This window comes from Ranitomeya imitator, chromosome 4, assembly GCF_032444005.1.
Source record: "Ranitomeya imitator isolate aRanImi1 chromosome 4, aRanImi1.pri, whole genome shotgun sequence".
Lineage (NCBI taxonomy): Eukaryota > Metazoa > Chordata > Amphibia > Anura > Dendrobatidae > Ranitomeya > Ranitomeya imitator.
The window spans coordinates 506,176,139-506,197,434 of record NC_091285.1 but is presented as its reverse complement, the minus strand read 5'-3'; the positions used below and the strand labels follow the sequence as shown (position 1 = coordinate 506,197,434).

At 41.6% G+C, this 21,296-nt stretch overlaps 1 protein-coding gene across 2 annotated transcripts in view; it reads right to left on the bottom strand.

The window, feature by feature from the left end:
* Positions 1 to 21,296, bottom strand: part of GALK2 (galactokinase 2) — a 507,611-nt gene that overhangs the window by 371,679 nt on the left and 114,636 nt on the right. For both annotated transcript variants that reach the window (XM_069766040.1, XM_069766041.1), the window contains exon 5: positions 7,812 to 7,958. In XM_069766040.1, coding sequence (XP_069622141.1) covers positions 7,812 to 7,958 — 147 coding nt within the window. The remainder of the gene's footprint in view (positions 1 to 7,811; positions 7,959 to 21,296) is intronic.

Here is a 21,296-nt window from a genome sequence, read left to right as displayed (position 1 = left end):
TGCAAGGCCAAATCAAAATAGGCTTTCTGGGGTTCACCTGTCAGATAGAGAGCCAGTACCTTCACCCACTGCTCCAGAGGCAGCCTCTCTCGCTCTGCAACTCGTTCAAACACGGTCAAAAAGGCCTCTCTCTATATCATCCCCTGGGGTCATCTTTTGCATGGTTCGACTTACCGCTTTCCAGACTCAGGAGTCAGCATCTTGATGTGGGGGTGGGGCGGTTTCTCTGCTGCGGACTTCTCCCATCAGCAGTTCCATCTGCCTTTGCTGCTGCTGTATTTGTTGCATTAGGAGCTTGTCTCTTGCTGTACCTGATGCTGTTGCTGCTGGTTCAGTATCAGGTGCTTAAGTAGCTCGTCCATTTTGTCTGACTGCTGTACCATCTCTGTAGCGGTCTTAACCCAGGACATACTATTTGTCCACTGCTGCTACACGTGTTGATGGAACGTTTGCCCGCATCCAAAACACGATTTGTGGCAGGTAGGCTCACTTAGCTGCTCCCCAAGGTAGACACAGGCAAACGTGGGTTAAAGTCTCTGGGTGGTTCATTATATCACAAACCACAAAATAGTAACAGAAAAACAGCCTTTCTGGCTCAAAATGAAACAAAGTTCATAAACAGCCCTGCCCAGCACTCCTGGGCCAACACATATGGCAGCTCTCTCAGGAGCGTCAGCCAAGGCTTACTTGTCTCTACACAACATAGAAAAAAAAAACTGTCTGGACATTTATCATTTATTTCCCTAGCCACACCCTTGAGGTTGAGATATGGGGAGTAGTTCCCCGCCCATCTCTTACCTACTCACCTAAAAACTCACCCATAACATGGCCATTTAACTCCTTCAGCAAATACAATGCTGAAAGGAAACGTATGGGTTTCTAGATCACGGAGGAAAGCAGTCTCCGTGACATATGTCTCCCCTCACATATTGAGCCAGTGACTCTGTCACAATATGTATTATGTATTCTCCCCTTTTGCTATGAAGCCCCTAAAAATTTCTGGTGCAAGCAATTAACTTCATAAGTCACATGCTTAGCGAAAGTCCCATTGTGTGCAATATAAGTGTCACACTGTCAGTGTATACACACCTTTTCTGACAGGCCACAGAGGCTGCAACACCAGTAACCCCTTTCCAACATGTGCCATAATAGTATGCACATGTCAGACTCCCCGTTTGCTGTGGGATCTGGCGCTGAGCCAGCACCTTTCCAGGCACATGACAGCTGATCTATACAGCTCACATGTGCCCGCAACAATCACGGGTGGAATCGCCATCCACCCGCAGTTGTTAACTAGTTAAATCCCATTGTCAATCTCTGACAGCAGAATTTATTTTGCGCTTACAGGAAGCTTGTCAATAATCCCACCCATCGGTGACCCCGTCACAATCGCGCGTCACTGATGGGTCGGCATGACAACCAGAGGTCTGCAGCAGACCTGTGTGGTTGTCGTTGTCAGATTGCTGTCAGTGTCGCCACTTGGGTTTTACGAGCAGCTGAAAGAACTAGGTGGGATCAGCTGTTCCCTTACCTCCAGTCCAGGTATTGGATGGTCTGATTAAAGGTAGCTGGGGCTGTCTCACTTGGTCTGTGTGTTTTGCAAGGTGAGGAAGCCTTGCATGTGCTGCACAGACTCTGCTGGAGTCTGAGAGGAAAAAACTCACATTTAAACGCCTGAGCCCTTGTTTTATATAGACTTGTTATTTTCTGTTATTTTTAATCAACGAACTACCGTATTTTTTGGATTATAAGATGCACCCCAAATATTGAGGAGAAAAATAAGAAAAAAATATTTTTTAATTAAATAGTGGTGCTTCTTATAATCCATGTGTCTTACCAGGGTTGTGGGTACAGTGAAGTGGGGTCCCAGGGTCGCTGCTGTGGGAGGCAGGAGTGGGGTGATGCTGCAGGCTAGGAAAAGGGGGAGCTCCGATGTGAGGAGTGATGGTGCGGGTGTCTTGTGGTGGTGCATATCCGATGCCGCTGCAGGGTGTCTCCGGGTGCCCGGCGGTTGCTGCGGGTGTCTCCGGTGCCCAGCAGTGCTGCGTGGGTGACGACATTTTGCGACAGGCCAGAGCCCCGGAAATTCCACGGTTCCCTCAGCACTGAAATCTCATCTCTCGAGATCTTGGTCCCGCGGTCACATCTGCGCATGCGCCGCCCCCGAGAGCGGACATATTCCAGGAGTCCACCGCACACGCACAGGGAACTGTGGAATTACCGGGGCTCTGGCCTGTCGCAAAATGTTGGCAGAGCCCCGGGCAGCGCCGGACACCCACGCAGCACCGCTGAGCACCTGAGACACCCACATCAGCGGCCAGCAACTGCCGGGCACCCGGACACCCCCTCATCCCAGCCTGCGGCCTAAACCCACTGTATCGGTAAGGCATGTTTGCTTTGTAAGATGCACCCCCTATTTTCCCCCCAACTTTGGGGGAAAAAAAGTGCATCTTACAAAGCGAAAAGTACGGTACGTCCCAAATGTGACCCAGCATCTACCACAGAGCCGATCCCTTACAATATATATATAAATTTATTTTATAAATAAAGGTATAAGTATTTAGTAGCTCTATAATCCTGGTAACCAGTCAAATAAACTTTGGATACAAGTGAAAGGTGTAAATAAAAAGTAGGTTTTTTTTTTCATTTCAACATTTATTAAATTAAAAACTAATTTAGAAGTATTCCAAATTGTTGTCTAAAGTACATGATTTCAAGAATGCATAAAATAGTGTTTATCTTATAACCTTCTTCTAGGACCATATCTGGCTTTGAAATGAGCGTCCAAATAATCCAAGTAAATGAATAAAGGCTTAAAACTTCTCCTTATGTTACATTCCTAGATTAATAACTACTTTATAGAATGGATTCATTAGTATCTGTCCAGAAATGCTCCACACCAATATCAATAAATCTACAAACTATATAGTCACACAAAGTTCAGCACATAAAATTGCTGCATCTGTAGTTTGCAGAAGCTGATGTTACTTGGACCTGTTTTGGCAAGACTCTATAATAATAATCTTTATAAAAGTATCAGATAGGTAGGCTTCTTCTTCAATTTGTCTAAGGGCTGCATAGGACTCCCTAGACTGCAGATGTCCACTGTCCTGACATGTGAGGTTTGCAGCTGGTTCGCACCTATCAGAACATTTGTAGGTAAGATGGGAAAACACCTGTAAAGTGTTTGTCAGCAATTAGCATATTGATAGTCTGACTGCTGTAGCTCCAATTCAAATTAAAGGAAGATAAGCTGGTGTACTAGACAGTGGACACTAAATGATGTTTGGGGCTGATGTGATGTCCATGGCGATGCAGATTCCAGCTGATTCCTGGGTGGTGGCAAACCCTCACCAATCTCACATATCTTATGTATAGATCTTCAGTGTGTCAGCCCCAGACAAGACCTAATAATCTGTTCTCTATACTTTTCCCTACATTCCTCCTACTAACTTAGGCGCTTATCAATTTTCACTTTAAAAAACAAAAAAAACAAACAAAACAAAATGAATAAAACTTTCCAGATCCACTTGGATCTTTAGCATTTTCCAAGCTTTTAATTGACTTTGGACCACTCAAGATTTGGAAAAAAAAAAGACTTTTCAATACTTGTTTGAATATTAAATCACGGTTTTACAGCTGCCAAAAACATTCAGCAACTCGCAGCAAAACAATGGTGCTAAAGGGAAAAGAGAGCAGAACAAACTTTTTATGACAAGTACGGTAAATTAAAAACAACAGGGCTGAAAATACAAAACTGCAATTTAGATAAAACAGAAGATGAATACGTAAAAATGCTCATCTAAAATACCGTTCTCAAAAGTTAAATAATAAAGAATCCTATTTACAGCAATCCAATATCAAAAGGTTCTCTTTAAAGGGAATGGATTACATTTTTTATTTTTTTTATTATTAATTATGTAAGCGTTTATTGTTAAAACAAGATAAACTTTACTGTGTTAACATTTATTGTATAAAAAAAAAATGTATGCAGCCACTGGGGGGGGGTAAGTATCCAAGCACGGTACTTGCACACCACAAATACAATGGCGAATGCTATATCACATTTGCAGAACCCCAAAGTGCTGAACAAGCAGAAACCCCCAACAAGCAGCCCCATTTTAGAAACTACACCGCTCAAGAAATTAATCGACAGGTTTTATTACCATTCTGAACCTACAGATATTTCACAAAAATTTATATCATTAGGACATTATAAATTACGTTTCTTCCTGTTAAATGCTGCTTTAGCACTCAGTGCCTTATGTCATTCACGAAACTAAAATTAAAACATTTACACATTCATATAGGAAAAGAGGCATCTATAAAACCAATGCTTGTAGTGCAGTTTTTACATATAATGTTTTGCAACCAAAAGGAAAAAGGTGAAGCTTAGCGTACAAAGTGCTGCTGCATTCTTTTGTTTGAGTATTATGGAGTCATAGCAGTTTTGCACCCATTCAAACTTGCTTTATTCTGTTAAAGGGTGTTGGTCAGTTTAGAGGTGCTGACGGCCTCCATAGTAGGGCAGTCTCACACGTCCAGATATTTCCGGTACCGGAAAAATCGGTACCGGAATTATCCGTGTCCGTGTGCCGGTGAACATTCATATCTTCCCTGCAGCAGCGTTTGCTGTAGAGAAGATATGAATATTAGTGTGTAAAATCAATATCCAGGTCCCCCCCCCCCCCCCCCGCTGTGATTAAAATACTCACCTAGCTTCCGGATCCCTCGCAGCGTCCTGTCCTGGCCGCACCTTGTACTGTATGAGCGGTCACGTGGGGCCGCTCATTTACAGTAATGAATATGCGGCTCCACCCCTTTGGGAGGTGGAGCTGCATATTCATGATTGTAATCGGCCTCACGTGACCTGGATATTGATCTTACACACTAATATTCATATCTTCTCTACTGCAAACGCTACTGCAGGGAAGATATGAATGGGGCTTCAGCACCAGTGGGGGGGACAGCGCTTAATGTAGTGCTGTCTCCTGCACGGCACACGGACTGCACACAGACAACGTCCGTGTGCGGTACGTGATTTACACGGACCCATTGACTTTAATGGGTCCGTGTAATCCGTGCGCTCCCACAAACACTGACATGTCTCCGTGTTTGGCACACGGAGACACGGTCCACAAAAAATCAATCACATCTGAAAAGATGCATTGATTTTAATGTGTCTACGTGTGTCAGTGGCTCCGATATGTGAGGAAACTGTCACCTCACGTACCGGAGCCACTGACGTGTGAAACCGGCCTTAGACTAAGAACTCTTCCCATGCGCTTGCAGCTGGTTTTTTTTATTGGTGTTGGATCCTAGTGGTCCTTTAAATCTGTAGGCATTGAGTCCAGGAGTGGCATATGTGATAAATATTAGTATTAGAGTACTGCCAGAGAAAGATGCACCTCGCTATGGCTGGTGGGCACACATGATCCTTGGTGCACCACTGGCGTGACCAAAAGTTCAGTGCAGTGAATTATCAGCCCTGCACTCACTGACACTGCAGGAGCCGAGAACACACACTGTCACTGTGCGTTCTATACCCCTTCTCCTGTCACCAGCGGCTTCTTGCTGCACACAGGATAACACAGAATAAGGCAGGATAGTGTTCAGCAATGCCATAAATGTGGATGTTAACTGTGGTTTGGGCACATTGTGAGGCTCAAAAAAGATGGCCAATTTGTCTTTGGGAGAGTGGATTTTATTATATTGCTGCTAGGGTGCCTTTGAGCTACTAAACGTAGTAACGTTGAAAGATGATAGAATTGAGTGGGGGCTGTTTTTGTGGAATGAGTTTATATTTGTACCATTTGGGGCTACATAACCGTTTTTAATTGCTTTATATAATGATTTTTGAGAGACAGTGTGTGATCTTAAACAGCAATTTAGGAATTGTCTTTTTTTCTTTTTTTTTTTTAACACCGTTTTACACTGTTAAACAGCCGGCATCTGCTTCTCCAATTGCTGCGGTTAACCACTTAAATGTCATTGCCAATCAAAAACAGCTGCATTTAACCCCTTCATGACCTTGGGATTTTTCGTTTTTCCGTGTTCGTTTTTCACTCCCCTCCTTCCCAGAGCCATAACTTTTTTATTTTTCCGTCAATTTGGCCATGTGAGGGCTTATTTTTTGCGGGACGAGTTGTATTTTTGAACGACATCATTGGTTTTAGCATGTCGTGTACTAGAAAACGGGAAAAAAATTCCAAGTGCGGTGAAATTGCAAAAAAAGTGCAATCCCACACTTGTTTTTTGTTTGGCTTTTTTGCTAGGTTCACTAAATGCTAAAAATAACCTGACGTCATGATTCTCCTGGTCAGTACGAGTTCATAGACACCTAACATGACTAGGTTATTTTTTACCTAAGTGGTGAAAAAAAATTCCAAAGTTTGCTAAAAAAAAAAAAAAAAAATTGCGCCATTTTCCGATACCCGTAGCGTCTCCATTTTTCATGATCTGGGGTCGGGTGAGGGCTTATTTTTTGCATGCCGAGATGACATTTTTAATGATAGCATTTTGGTGCAGATACGTTCTTTTGATAGCCCATTATTGCATTTTAATGCAATGTCGCGGTGACCAAAAAAACGTAATTCTGGCGTTTCAAATTTTTTTCTCGCTACGCCATTTAGCGATCAGGTTAATGCTTTTTTTTATTGATAGATCGGGCGATTCTTAACAAGGCGATACCAAATATGTGTAGATTTGATTTTTTTTTAATTGTTTTATTTTGATTGGGGCGAAAGGGGGGTGATTTAAACTTTTATATTTTTTTTATTTTTTCACATTTTTTTTAACTTTTTTTCTTAACTTTTGCCATGCTTCAATAGCCTCCATTGGAGGCTAGAACCAGGCAGCACAGCACGATCGGCTCTGCTATATAGCAGCGATCTGCTGTTCGCTGCTATGTAGCAGAAAATCAGGCGTGCTGTGAGTGCCGACCACAAGGTGGCGCTCACAGCTACCGGCGATCAGTAACCATAGTGGTCTCAAGGACCTCTATGGTTACAATACTGAAGCATCGCCGACCTCCGATCATGTGACGGGGGTCAGCGATGCCGTCATTTCCGGCCGCCCAGCCGGATGCGGTAGTTAAATGCCGCTGTCTGCGTTTGACAGCGGCATTTAACTAGTTAATAGGCGCGGGCAGATCGCGATTCTGCTCGCGCCTATTACGGGCACATGTCAGCTGTTCAAAACAGCTGACATGTCCCGGCTTTGATGCGGGCTCACCGCCGGAGCCCGCATCAAAGCGGGGCTTCTGACCTCGGACGTACTATCCCGTCCGAGGTCAGAAAGGGGTTAAATGACAGGATAGCCAACACAATCACGGGGTGCTGTGTTGTCATTGCTGCCGGGCCTGTTGAAGGCCATCTAGGTCCTCTGGTGAATCCCAGCCTGTGCAAGAGCTTCATAGGATCCTTTCATTTTCATTATACACTGCAATATGGTGGTTTGAGGCAAAAAAACAAACTATTTTTCTTAAATTTTTCATATTAAACGTGAAAAATGGAACCACCCATCTTAAAAATAAAAAAAAATCATATTTAAAATCACCACATTAGCAAAAGTTTAATCAAATTATAAAATTAATTACGGTAACCTGAACATCAAACACTAAAACAGAAAAAAAAAAGCAACCGCTCATACAGCTCAACAGAAATTTAAAAACGTCATGGGTCTCACTCAGAAAATAGAGATGGAAACAGAATTTGCCGTTGTCAAGAAGGGGTTAATGTTTCATTTATATATTTCTGTACAAAACACATTTATTGTGCATTTTCTAAAAAACAACATACATTAAGCAGTACCTTGGAAAGAGATTTCCCGTTAGCCTTGAGGGTGGCTAGTCCTGCACAACAAACCAGGGCACTTGAACTTGATAGGCCAGAACTTGGGGGAATGGTTCCATCCACCATGCAATTCATCCCTTTAGGTCCATCCAGACTGAAGTGCTCCTTGAAAATATAGAGTTCATGTAAAACATAAAATAATAACATAAGAAAATGAACACAGAAGACCCTAACTGCATACAAGCGGCAACTGATAATACAATGGGGCACAATTAACCAAGACTGAAGATTGATACACTTGAATACAAGACACTTTATAAATGTTCTCTGATATATTAACACTAAAACTATCATAGTGTGCAATTAATAGAAATATGACTCTTTAGCGTTTCATACGAAACCTGTGAAGAAGACTTGAGGGCTTGTTTTCACTTGCGAGGAACACGTCCGTGTCTCGCATGTGGAAACGAAGCTCTGGTGCCGGCACTCCGGAGCGGAGCGTGCGGCTGCATGTGTTCCTATGCGGCCGCACGCTCCGCTCCGGAGTGCCGGCACCAGAGCTTCGTTTCCACATGCGAGACACGGACGTGTTCCTCGCAAGTGAAAACAAGCCCTTAGGAATAACAATAGGACCAAACCTTAGAGACATAGTCAAACATACTCACATTCCTGGGAAACACAGGAAACTATGTGTTGTACATGTGCTTTTAAGTGTATCATACTTCACTTACAGTAGGACAACACGGTCATGATCTCTTTAACCTCTTCACCCCGAAGCCTCTATTTACTTTCCTGATCAGGCCAAATTTTACAATTCTAACCAGTGTTAATTTATGTGGTAATAACATTGGAAAGCTTCAACAGATCCCACCGATTCTGAGATAGTTTTCTTGTGACATACAGTACAGACCAAAAGATTGGACACACATTCTCATTTAAAGATTTTTCTGTATTTTCATGACTATGAAAATTGTACATTCACACTGAAGGCATCAAAACTATGAATTAACACATGTGGAATTATATACTTAACAAAAAAGTGTGAAACAACTGAAATTATGTCTTATATTCTAGGTTCTTCAAAGTAGCCACCTTTTGCTTTGATGATTGCTTTGCACACTCTTGGCAAAGCAGTCATCAAAGCAAAAGGTGGCTACTATCTAGAATATAAGACATAATTTCAGTTGTTTCACACTTTTTTGTTAAGTATATAATTCCACATGTATTAATTCATAGTTTTGATACCTTCAGTGTGAATGTACAATTTTCACAGTCATGAAAATACAGAAAAATCTTTAAATGAGAAGGTGTGTCCAAACTTTTGGTCTGTACTGTACTTCATGATAGAGGTAAAGTTAGTTAAATATGTCTTGAATTTATTTGCGAAAATATCGGAAATTTGGTGAAAATGTAGCAATTTTCAAACTTTTAATTTTTATGCCCTTAAACCAGAGAGTTATGTTACACAAAATAGCTAATAAATAACATTTCCCATATGTCTACTTTACATCAGCACAATTTTGTTAGGAAGTTAGAAGGGTTAAAAGTTGACCACCAATGTCTTATTTTTCCAGCATAATTTACAAAACCATTTATTAAGTGACCATATTACATTTGAAGTGACATTGAGGGACCTATGTGACCGAAAACACCCAAAAGTGACACCATTCTAAATCCTGGACTCCACAATGTGTTCAAAACCACTTTCAAAAAGTTTATTAACTATTCAGGTGCTTAACAGGAATAAATAGAATGTGAAAGGAAAAAATGAACATTTAACTTTTTTCACAAAAATTTAACTTTAGACCACATTTTTTTTTATTTTCGCAAGAGTAAGAGGAAAAAATGGACCCCAAAATTTGTTGTGCAATTTCTCCTGTGCCGATATCCCATATGTGGGGGAAAACTACTGTTTTGGTGTGTGGCAGAGCATGGAAGGGAAAAAAAACCATTTAACTTTTTGAACGCAAAATTTGCAGGAATCATTAGCTGACACCATGTCGAGTATGGAGAGCCCCTAATGTGCCTAAAGAGTGGAAACCTCCATAAGTACCCCAATTTAGAAACTAGACCCCTCAAGGAACTTATCTAAATGTGTGGTCAGCACTTTGAACCCCCAGGTGCTTCACATAAGTTTATTATGTTGATCCACAAAAATAAAGAAAAACTAATTTTTCCCACAAAAATGTTCTTTTTTTTTCTATTTTAAAAAGATTAACAAGGGAAAGTGGACCACAAAATTTGTTGTGCAATTTCTCCTGAGTATGCTGATAGCCAATATGCAGAAGAAAACTACAGTTTGGGCACGCACCTGGCTTCAGAAGGATGGAGTGACGTTTTGGAACGCAGATTTTGATGGGTGTCCTGTCGCGTTTGGAGAGGCTCTGATGCGCCTATAAAACCCTCCACAAGTGACCCCATTTTTTAAAACTAGTCCACTCTAGGAATTCAACTAAATGTGTGGTGAGCACCTTGAACGCCCAAGTGCTTAACAGAAGTTTATAATGTTAAGCTATGAAAATAAAATAAATAATATTTTTCACACAAACATGTTCTTTAGCACCAATTTTTTATTTTCACAAAGTTAACAGGGGAAAATGTACTACAAAACTTGTTGTTTAATTTCTCCTGAGTACACCAATACCCCATATGTGGAGAAAAACTAACGTATTTTCCGGCGTATAAGACGACTGGGCGTATAAGACGACCCCCAACTTTTCCAGTTAAAATATAAAATCTTCTCAAAAGTCGGGGGTTATCTTATATGCCGGGTGTCGTCTTATAGGGTGGGTGCAAAGCAATCTGCGGTCGACGTATATAGTGGGGGGGGTGGTCCCAATGACGAGGTGAGGGAGCGCCTCACCAGGAAGGTGTAAGAGAAGCGAACTGTCAGCGTCTGGGATGCCAAAAAGAGAGAGAGCGATGCTGTGCCTAGAAAAACACTCCTTTTCACTCATCTGGCTCGCCCTTGTATCCTATTATCTCCTTCTCTGCCTCTGCTTCACTTACACATTCCCGGTGAGGCGCCCCCTCACCTCGTCATTGGGACCGCTCCCCCCACAATATGCGGCGACCGCAGATTACTCCGCATCTGCCCTATAAGACGAAACCCGACTTTTGAGAAGATTTTCAGGGGTTAAAAAGTAGTCTTATACGCCAGAAAATGCAGTACTTATGAGGCACACTGCAAGGATCAGAAGGGAAGAACCGTCATGTTGGAGTTCAGATTTTGCTAGACTGGTTGGAGGTTGCCATGTGACATTGGTAGAGCCCCGGAGGGGCTAGAATAGCAGAGTCCCCCCATAAGTGACCCTATTTTACAAACTACACCTCTCAATGAATTATCTACGGGTGCAGTGATCATATTGACACCCCAGGTGTGTCACAGAATTTTATACCAGGGCTTTTTTTGCGAGACAAGATTACGTTTTCAAAGATATTTCTGTTTTACATTCCTCTTTTTGGCGGTATGATGATGAAGCATAGTTTTTTCCTATAGCTTTTTATTTATTTATTTTAAAAGTATTCACTGAAGGGGTTAACTAGTGGGAAAGTTTTATAGGTCAGGTCATCCTGAATGCGGAGATATCAAATATCTGTACATTTTCTTTTTTTCAGAAATAAATGTATTTATTGGATTAATATTTTTTCCTTTTTTTGTTCTTTATTTTGTGATTTTCTAAAAAATATTTTACAATTTTATTAACTTTTTTTTTTTTTTTTCATTGGCCCACTGACAGATCGGTGTTCTAATACTCTGCTATGCTTCTGCATTGCAGAGCATTAGAGTAGCATCTGGCATACAAGGAGGAGGTGTCTGCTCGTGCTCTGAGCATGAGCTGACAGGCCACTGTCCCTGGGTCACCCCACTGCCATCTTTGGGACCAGGGTCACCATGTAACATAGTAACATAGTAACATAGTTAGTAAGGCCGAAAAAAGACATTTGTCCATCCAGTTCAGCCTATATTCCATCATAATAAATCCCCAGATCTACGTCCTTCTACAGAACCTAATTGTATGATACAATATTGTTCTGCTCCAGGAAGACATCCAGGCCTCTCTTGAACCCCTCGACTGAGTTCGCCATCACCACCTCCTCAGGCAAGCAATTCCAGATTCTCACTGCCCTAACAGTAAAGAATCCTCTTCTATGTTGGTGGAAAAACCTTCTCTCCTCCAGACGCAAAGAATGCCCCCTTGTGCCCGTCACCTTCCTTGGTATAAACAGATCCTCAGCGAGATATTTGTATTGTCCCCTTATATACTTATACATGGTTATTAGATCGCCCCTCAGTCGTCTTTTTTCTAGACTAAATAATCCTAATTTCGCTAATCTATCTGGGTATTGTAGTTCTCCCATCCCCTTTATTAATTTTGTTGCCCTCCTTTGTACTCTCTCTAGTTCCATTATATCCTTCCTGAGCACCGGTGCCCAAAACTGGACACAGTACTCCATGTGCGGTCTAACTAGGGATTTGTACAGAGGCAGTATAATGCTCTCATCATGTGTATCCAGACCTCTTTTAATGCACCCCATGATCCTGTTTGCCTTGGCAGCTGCTGCCTGGCACTGGCTGCTCCAGGTAAGTTTATCATTAACTAGGATCCCCAAGTCCTTCTCCCTGTCAGATTTACCCAGTGGTTTCCCATTCAGTGTGTAATGGTGACATTGATTCCTTCTTCCCATGTGTATAACCTTACATTTATCATTGTTAAACCTCATCTGCCACCTTTCAGCCCAAGTTTCCAACTTATCCAGATCCATCTGTAGCAGAATACTATCTTCACTTGTATTAACTGCTTTACATAGTTTTGTATCATCTGCAAATATCGATATTTTACTGTGTAAACCTTCTACCAGATCATTAATGAATATGTTGAAGAGAACAGGTCCCAATACTGACCCCTGCGGTACCCCACTGGTCACCGCGACCCAGTTAGAGACTATACCATTTATAACCACCCTCTGCTTTCTATCACTAAGCCAGTTACTAACCCATTTACACACAATTTCCCCCAGACCAAGCATTCTCATTTTGTGTACCAACCTCTTGTGCGGCACGGTATCAAACGCTTTGGAAAAATCGAGATATACCACATCCAATGACTCACCGTGGTCCAGCCTATAGCTTACCTCTTCATAAAAACTGATTAGATTGGTTTGACAGGAGCGATTTCTCATAAACCCATGCTGATATGGAGTTAAACAGTTATTCTCATTGAGATAATCCAGAATAACATCCCTCAGAAACCCTTCAAATATTTTACCAACAATAGAGGTTAGACTTACTGGCCTATAATTTCCAGGTTCACTTTTAGAGCCCTTTTTGAATATTGGCACCACATTTGCTATGCGCCAATCCTGCGGAACAGACCCTGTCGCTATAGAGTCCCTAAAAATAAGAAATAATGGTTTATCTATTACATTACTTAGTTCTCTTAGTACTCGTGGGTGTATGCCATCCGGACCCGGAGATTTATCTATTTTAATCTTATTTAGCCGGTTTCGCACCTCTTCTTGGGTTAGATTGGTGACCCTTAATATAGGGTTTTCATTGTTTCTTGGGATTTCACCTAGCATTTCATTTTCCACTGTGAATACCGTGGAGAAGGTGTTTAATATGTTAGCTTTTTCCTCGTCATCTACAACCATTCTTTCCTCACTATTTTTTAAGGGGCCTACATTTTCAGTTTTTATTCTTTTACTATTGATATAGTTGAAGAACAGTTTGGGATTAGTTTTACTCTCCTTAGCAATGTGCTTCTCTGTTTCCTTTTTGGCAGCTTTAATTAGTTTTTTAGATAAAGTATTTTTCTCCCTATAGTTTTTTAGAGCTTCAATGGTGCCATCCTGCTTTAGTAGTGCAAATGCTTTCTTTTTACTGTTAATTGCCTGTCTTACTTCTTTGTTTAGCCACATTGGGTTTTTCCTATTTCTAGTCCTTTTATTCCCACAAGGTATAAACCGCTTACACTGCCTATTTAGGATGTTCTTAAACATTTCCCATTTATTATCTGTATTCTTATTTCTGAGGATATTGTCCCAGTCTACCAGATTAAGGGCATCTCTAAGCTGGTCAAACTTTGCCTTCCTAAAGTTCAGTGTTTTTGTGACTCCCTGACAAGTCCCCCTAGTGAAAGACAGGTGAAACTGTACAATATTGTGGTCGCTATTTCCTAGATGCCCGACCATCTGCAGATTTGTTATTCTGTCAGGTCTATTAGATAGTATTAGGTCTAAAAGTGCTGCTCCTCTGGTTGGATTCTGCACCAATTGTGAAAGATAATTTTTCTTGGTTATTAGCAGAAACCTGTTGCCTTTATGGGTTTCATTAGACCATTAGCAAAACGCAATCGCATTACGTTGTGCCAATGGGAGCACAAAGGAAGCTACCTGCCTTTGTAATTCCTGCACTATTGACAGCGGCATCACAGGGGTTAAACATCAGTGATCAGTGCTAGCACCGATTGTGGGTATTGCTGCAGGGTGTCAGCTCTCATATAAGGCCAACAACGACATTTGATCGTAGCGGCACTCAGTGTGAGTCCACGCGATCATGGTGCCGTAAATATTCTTGTTTTTGCGGAAACACAGTTCCCGCAGAGCGGTATATACAGTGCATGTCAGGAAGGGGTTAAAGGGAATCTGTCAATTGGTTTTTACTATGTAATAAAACCTACACAAGGCTATGTTCACAAGTTGCTTTTTTTCTGCAGACAAAACCTTATCTCTTGGCAGTAAAAAAAAAAGTTGCAGACAAAAAGAATGTTTTTTTTTTGCTGCTTTTCTAGCTGATTTTTGGCTATGTTTTTCTGGATCCCAAAGTTTAACTTTGGTTCTACAATACAATAATGAACAATGCAAGGTATTAGGCCACCAATGCAAGACGTATGGTATGTAACACCATAAAACATTTTTGAAAAAAAGGGCAATTTCATACAATTATTTTGTGGATAAAGGTTTTTATGTCTGAAAAATAGTGACTATTCTGAACAAAAAAGTTCATATGAGTTCATGAAAAAATACACAATTGCAAATGTAAAAACGGCAGGGGGAGCTGAATTGGCCAGGCATAGTTTACTTAAGACACTGGCAGTTCATTGAGTTTGTCGGGCACGGTTTACTTTACATGTATCACCAATTTAATTAAAATAACTAATCCTAACTGCCAGGCTCATGAAGACACCAAGACATTTTGGTTTAAACTTGAAAATCGCAAAAATAAATGTATTTCACATTCTGCTGTACCTGCTTTATTTCACTAAAAATGCTGCAAAAACGTTTTTGCTGCGTTTTTGCACTTAGGCTAAGCTCACACTTGTGTACCCGGGGCATTGAGGACGGCTGTGTACTTCCTCCCTGAAGGTCTGCCCACTCCGCACTTCTTCCGTTTAGGTCCACCTACTTCTGCATGTGTCTTGTGTACCTATCTTTAACATTGGGAACGCAGGAGATGCGGATAAATGTGGATGTGTCATTTTGAAGCGCCCGCCGATGCAGCAAGTTTAGTTTCCGTGTGGTCGGCGGGAACGTCAAAACGACGCATCCGCATACATCCGCATGCCCTGCGTACCCAATGTTATGTGTGGACACAGCCTAAGAAGGAAATTCCAAAATGTAAAAAGATTTAATAGCCCATGAATAAAACAAGACTATATATAAACTAAACACCAGTATTGAAAAAGATAGGCAATATTTATCATAGAAGTAATTTTATTAGTATTGAAATATAGAAACTGTAAATTTAAAAACAACACAAGACAAAAGGACAATGTTAAAAATGATTAAAGGGACACTGTCACCTGAATTTGGAGGGAACAATCTTCAGCCATGGAGGCGGGGTTTTGGGGTTTTTGATTCACCCTTTCCTTACCCGCTAGCTGCATGCTGGCTGCAAAATTGGATTGAAGTTCATTCTCTGTCCTCCGTAGTACACGCCTGCGCAAGGCAAGATTGCACAGCTCAGGCGTGTACTATGGAGGACAGAGAATGAACTTCAATCCAATATTGCAGCCAGCATGCATCCAGCGGGTAAGGAAAGGGTGAATCAAAAACCCCAAAAACCCGCCTCCATGGCTGAAGATTGTTCCCTCCAAATTCAGGTGACAGTGTCCCTTTAAAAAGGAAGAGAAAGGACTGGACATACCCTAAAAGAATGAATAAGATCAAGAAGTATCTAAAGGCTGGCAATATACAAATATCAGACAATTGATAACATAAACATGTCTACAGTATTTATATAATTGCCTTGTAATGTTTTCATTTCCTGCTCTGTCCAGATGTCACTGTATCCCAGAATTCCAAGCGGAGGAAGTTCACCGACCGCCATACTGGGACACTCAAGTGATGGGTGTCTCAATATGGAAACTGCTGCTGGAACCTATTGCGCGGTACCACCAGCGGAACACCGTCGCACCACACATACACACTCACGAAGCCTCTTGCACGGTACCACCAGCGGAACACCGTCGCGAAAATGCTGCCACCAGGATCAGCCGAATGATTCACTGTCTGCTGCCATATTTGTACAGGAGGAGTGCATGCGCAGTTTTAATGTGACCGCCACTATCTGCACGAATTACGAGCAGGTGCAGTAAATCATTCAGTTGATCCCGGCGGCAGATGTGCGACGTGTCTACAGGCAGAGGAAGCCGGTTACATTAAAGGGGTTTTCCCACGAACTAAAGTTCATTTTAAAAATTGACTGTGTGACCGTGTACGGAGCATACCAGGTCTCCTGAGAAGGGGAGGAAGCAAAAGACATTACTGACATTACAGCAGGGGATCACAGTGGATTCATTTTGCGAGGTAAAATATTTCACAAAAATATTTTCTCTCACAAAATGTATCCTCTGCAATCTCCTGCTGTAATGTCAGTATTGTCTTTTGCTTCTTCCCTTGCCCAGGAGCTGTGAGCACATGGGGGGGGGAGAGATTCTCAACGCTTCAAAGCCGAGAATGCTCAGATAACACCTTATCCAAGCATGTTCGCTTATCACCAATAATAAATAACTAAAAATATGTATTTAATTCATAAAAGGAAAATATAAATAAACAAATGTCTAGCGACAAGTAAGAAAATACAGTACAGACCAAACGTTTGGACACACCTTCTCATTTAAAGATTTGTCTGTATTTTCATGACTACGAAAATTGTACATTCACACTGAAGACATCAAAACTATGAATTAACACATGTGGAATTACAGGTCCTTCTCAAAAAATTAGCATATAGTGTTAAATTTCATTATTTACCATAATGTAATGATTACAATTAAACTTTCATATATTATAGATTCATTATCCACCAACTGAAATTTGTCAGGTCTTTTATTGTTTAAATACTGATGATTTTGGCATACAACTCCTGATAACCCAAAAAACCTGTCTCAATAAATTAGCATATTTCACCCATCCAATCAAATAAAAGTGTTTTTTAATAACAAACAAAAAAACCATCAAATAATAATGTTCAGTTATGCACTCAATACTTGGTCGGGAATCCTTTGGCAGAAATGACTGCTTCAATGCGGCGTGGCATGGAGGCAATCAGCCTGTGACACTGCTGAGATGTTATGGAGGCCCAGGATGCTTCAATAGCGGCCTTAAGCTCATCCAGAGTGTTGGGTCTTGCGTCTCTCAACTTTCTCTTCACAATATCCCACAGATTCTCTATGGGGTTCAGGTCAGGAGAGTTGGCAGGCCAATTGAGCACAGTAATACCATGGTCAGTAAACCATTTACCAGTGGTTTTGGCACTGTGAGCAGGTGCCAGGTCGTGCTGAAAAATGAAATCTTCATCTCCATAAAGCATTTCAGCCGATGGAAGCATGAAGTGCTCCAAAATCTCCTGATAGCTAGCTGCATTGACCCTGCCCTTGATGAAACACAGTGGACCAACACCAGCAGCTGACATGGCACCTCACACCATCACTGACTGTGGGTACTTGACACTGGACTTCAGGCATTTTGGCATTTCCTTCTCCCCAGTCTTCCTCCAGACTCTGGCACCTTGATTTCCGAATGACATGCAAAATTTGCTTTCATCAGAAAAAAGTACTTGGGACCACTTAGCAACAGTCCAGTGCTGCTTCTCTGTAGCCCAGGTCAGGCGCCTCTGCCGCTGTTTATGGTTCAAAAGTGGCTTTACCTGGGGAATGCGGCACCTGTAGCCCATTTCCTGCACACCAGACTCAGTCCACTGCTTCCTCAGGTTCCCCAAGGTCTGGAATCGGTCCTTCTCCACAATCTTCCTCAGGGTCCGGTCTCCTCTTCTCGTTGTACAGCGTTTTCTGCCACATTGTTTCCTTCCAACAGACTTACCATTGAGGTGCCTTGATACAGCACTCTGGGAACAGCCTATTTGTTGAGAAATTTCTTTCTGGGTCTTACCCTCTTGCTTGAGGGTGTCAATGATGGCCTTCTTGACATCTGTCAGGTCGCTAGTCTTACCCATGATGGGGGTTTTGAGTAATGAACCAGGCAGGGAGTTTATAAAAGCCTCAGGTATCTTTTGCATGTGTTTAGAGTTAATTAGTTGATTCAGAAGATTAGGGTAATAGGTCGTTTAGAGAACCTTTTCTTGATATGCTAATTTATTGAGACAGGTTTTTTGGGTTATCAGGAGTTGTATGCCAAAATCATCAGTATTAAAACAATAAAAGACCTGACAAATTTCAGTTGGTGGATAATGAATCTATAATATATGAAAGTTTAATTGTAATCATTACATTATGGTAAATAATGAAATTTAACACTATATGCTAATTTTTTGAGAAGGACCTGTATATACTTAACAAAAAAGTGTGAAACAACTGAAATTATGTCTTATATTCTAGGTTCTTCAAAGTAGCCACCTTTTGCTTTGATGACTGCATTGCACACTCTTGGCATTCTCTTGATGAGCTTCAAGAGGTAGTCACCGGGAATGGTTTTCACTTCACAGGTGTGCCCTGTCAGGTTTAATAGGTGGGATTTCTTGCCTTATAAATGGGGTTGGGACCATCAGTTGTGTTGTGCTGAAGTCTGGTGGATACACAGCTTATAGTCCTATTGAATAGACAGTTAGAATTTGTATTAAGGCAAGATAAAAGCAGCTAAGAAAAACGAGTGGCCATCATTACTTTAAGAAATGAAGGTCAGTCAGTCCGAAAAATTAGGAAAACTTTCAAAGTGTCCCCAAGTGCAGTGGCAAAAACCATCAAGCGCTACAAAGAAACTGGCTCACATGAGGACCGCCCCAGGAAAGGAATACCAAGAGTCACCTCTGCTTCTGAGGACAAGTTTATCCGAGTCACCAGCCTCAGAAATCGCAGGTTAACAGCAGCTCAGATTAGAGACCAGGTCAATGCTACACAGAGTTCTAGCAGCAGACACATCTCTACAACAACTGTCAAGAGGAGACTTTGTGCAGCAGGCCTTCATGGTAAAATACACTTTAATCCAATAAATTAGGAGAATACCATTACCCTAAACAAATATAAATATGTTTCAAGTAGATACATGTGAATATCCGAAAGAAAAAAGAAACTACCTGAAGAAATTTTCTCACTCAAATCATGTATTAAAATCCATTAAATCTTTTTATTTAGACACCAAACAAAAACAATACACAAAAAAGTCTTGCTGACGAAGCTACGAGAGAAACGTACGTTTGAGTGTGAGGTGGCAGGATCATTATACTGAACATGAGCACTGGTTAGTATGCACTTGCTTTTTTTGAAATATAAGGGTGGAGGAGGCTTTTTGAGGAATTGTGGCATTTACTTATAATTACTGGCAACATAACATCATGTGGTTCCTCTAAATGGAATTGTGGAGTAAAGACATACTATTTATGCAAATTATTGTTTAAAGGGCTACATGTTTGTCCCCTCCCCTTCCAGTTACTCATGAAACTTTTTAAGTGACCAGTGTTTTGGAATTATAAAGTATTGAGACTTGTTGTACAAAAAAAATCTTATATATTGACCTGCCCCTCTTGTTTTTATATTTTTCTTTTTTGTGTATTGTTTTTGTTTGGTGTCTAAATAAAAAGATTTAATGGATTTTAATACGTGATTTGAGTAAGAAAATTTCTTCAGGTAGTTTCGTTCTTCATGGTAAAATAGCTGCTAGGAAACCACTGCTAAGGACAGGCAACAAGCAGAAGAGACTTGTTTGGGCTAAAGAACACAAGGAATGGACATTAAACCAGTGGAAATCTGTGCTTTGGTCTGAGGATTCCAAATTTGAGATCTTTGATTCCAACCACCGTGTCTTTGTGCGACGCAGAAAAGGTGAACGGATGGACTCTGCATGCCTGGTTCCCACCGTGAAGCATTGAGGAGGAGGTGTGATGGTGTGGGGGTGCTTTGCTGGTGACACTGTTGGGGATTTATTCAAAATTGAAGGCATACTGAACCAGCATGGCTACCACAGCATCTTGCAGCGGCATGCTATTCCATCTGGTTTGTGTTTCGTTGGACCATCATTTATTTTTCAACAGGACAATGATCCCAAACACACCTCCAGGCTGTGTAAGGGCTATTTGACCAAGAAGGAGATTGATGAGGTGCTACGCCAGATGATCTGGCCTCCACAGTCACCAGACCTGAACCCAATCGAAATGGTTTGGGGTGAGCTGGACCGCAGAGTGAAGGCAAACGGGCCAACAAGTGCTAAGCATCTCTGGGAACTCCTTCAAGATTGTTGAAAGACCATTCCTGGTGACTATCTCTTGAAGCTCATCAAGAGAATGCCAAGAGTGTGAAAAGCAGTCATCAAAGCAAAAAGGTGGCTACTTTGAAGAACCTTGAATATAAGACATAATTTCAGTTGTTTCACACTTTTTTGTTAAGTATATAATTCATAGTTTTGATGCCTTCAGTGTGAATGTACAATTTTCATAGTCATGAAAATACAGAAAAATCTTTAAATGAGGTGTGTCCAAACTTTTGGTCTGTACTGTATATCATGAGTATATTGTACAAAGTCAAATGGGATGACCAAGAGATTAAAAGTGTAAAGGTAAGTATACATTACAAATCTAGTGACAACTACAAAGATATATTGAGATAGTCTCCTTAACCCCTTCACGACATGCGCCGTACTGGTACTGCGCATGCCGTGAATCCCCCTTTGATGTGGGCTCCGGCGGTGAGCCCATATCAAAGTCGCGACATGTCAGCTGTTTTGTACAGCTGACATGTGCGCGCAATAGCGGCGGGTGAAATCGCTATTCACCCGCCGCTATTAACCTGTTAAATGCCGCTGTCAAACACAGACAGCGGCATTTAACTACCGCATCCGGCCGGGCGGCCGGATATGACGTCATCGCCGACCCCCGTCACATGATCGGGGGTCGGCGATGCATCAGGAAGGTAACCATAGAGGTCCTAGAGACCTCTATGGTTACTGATGCAGGTCTGCTGTGAGCGCCCCCCTGTGGTCGGCGCTCACAGCACACCTGCATTTCTGCTACATAGCAGCGATCTGATGATCGCTGCTATGTAGCAGAGC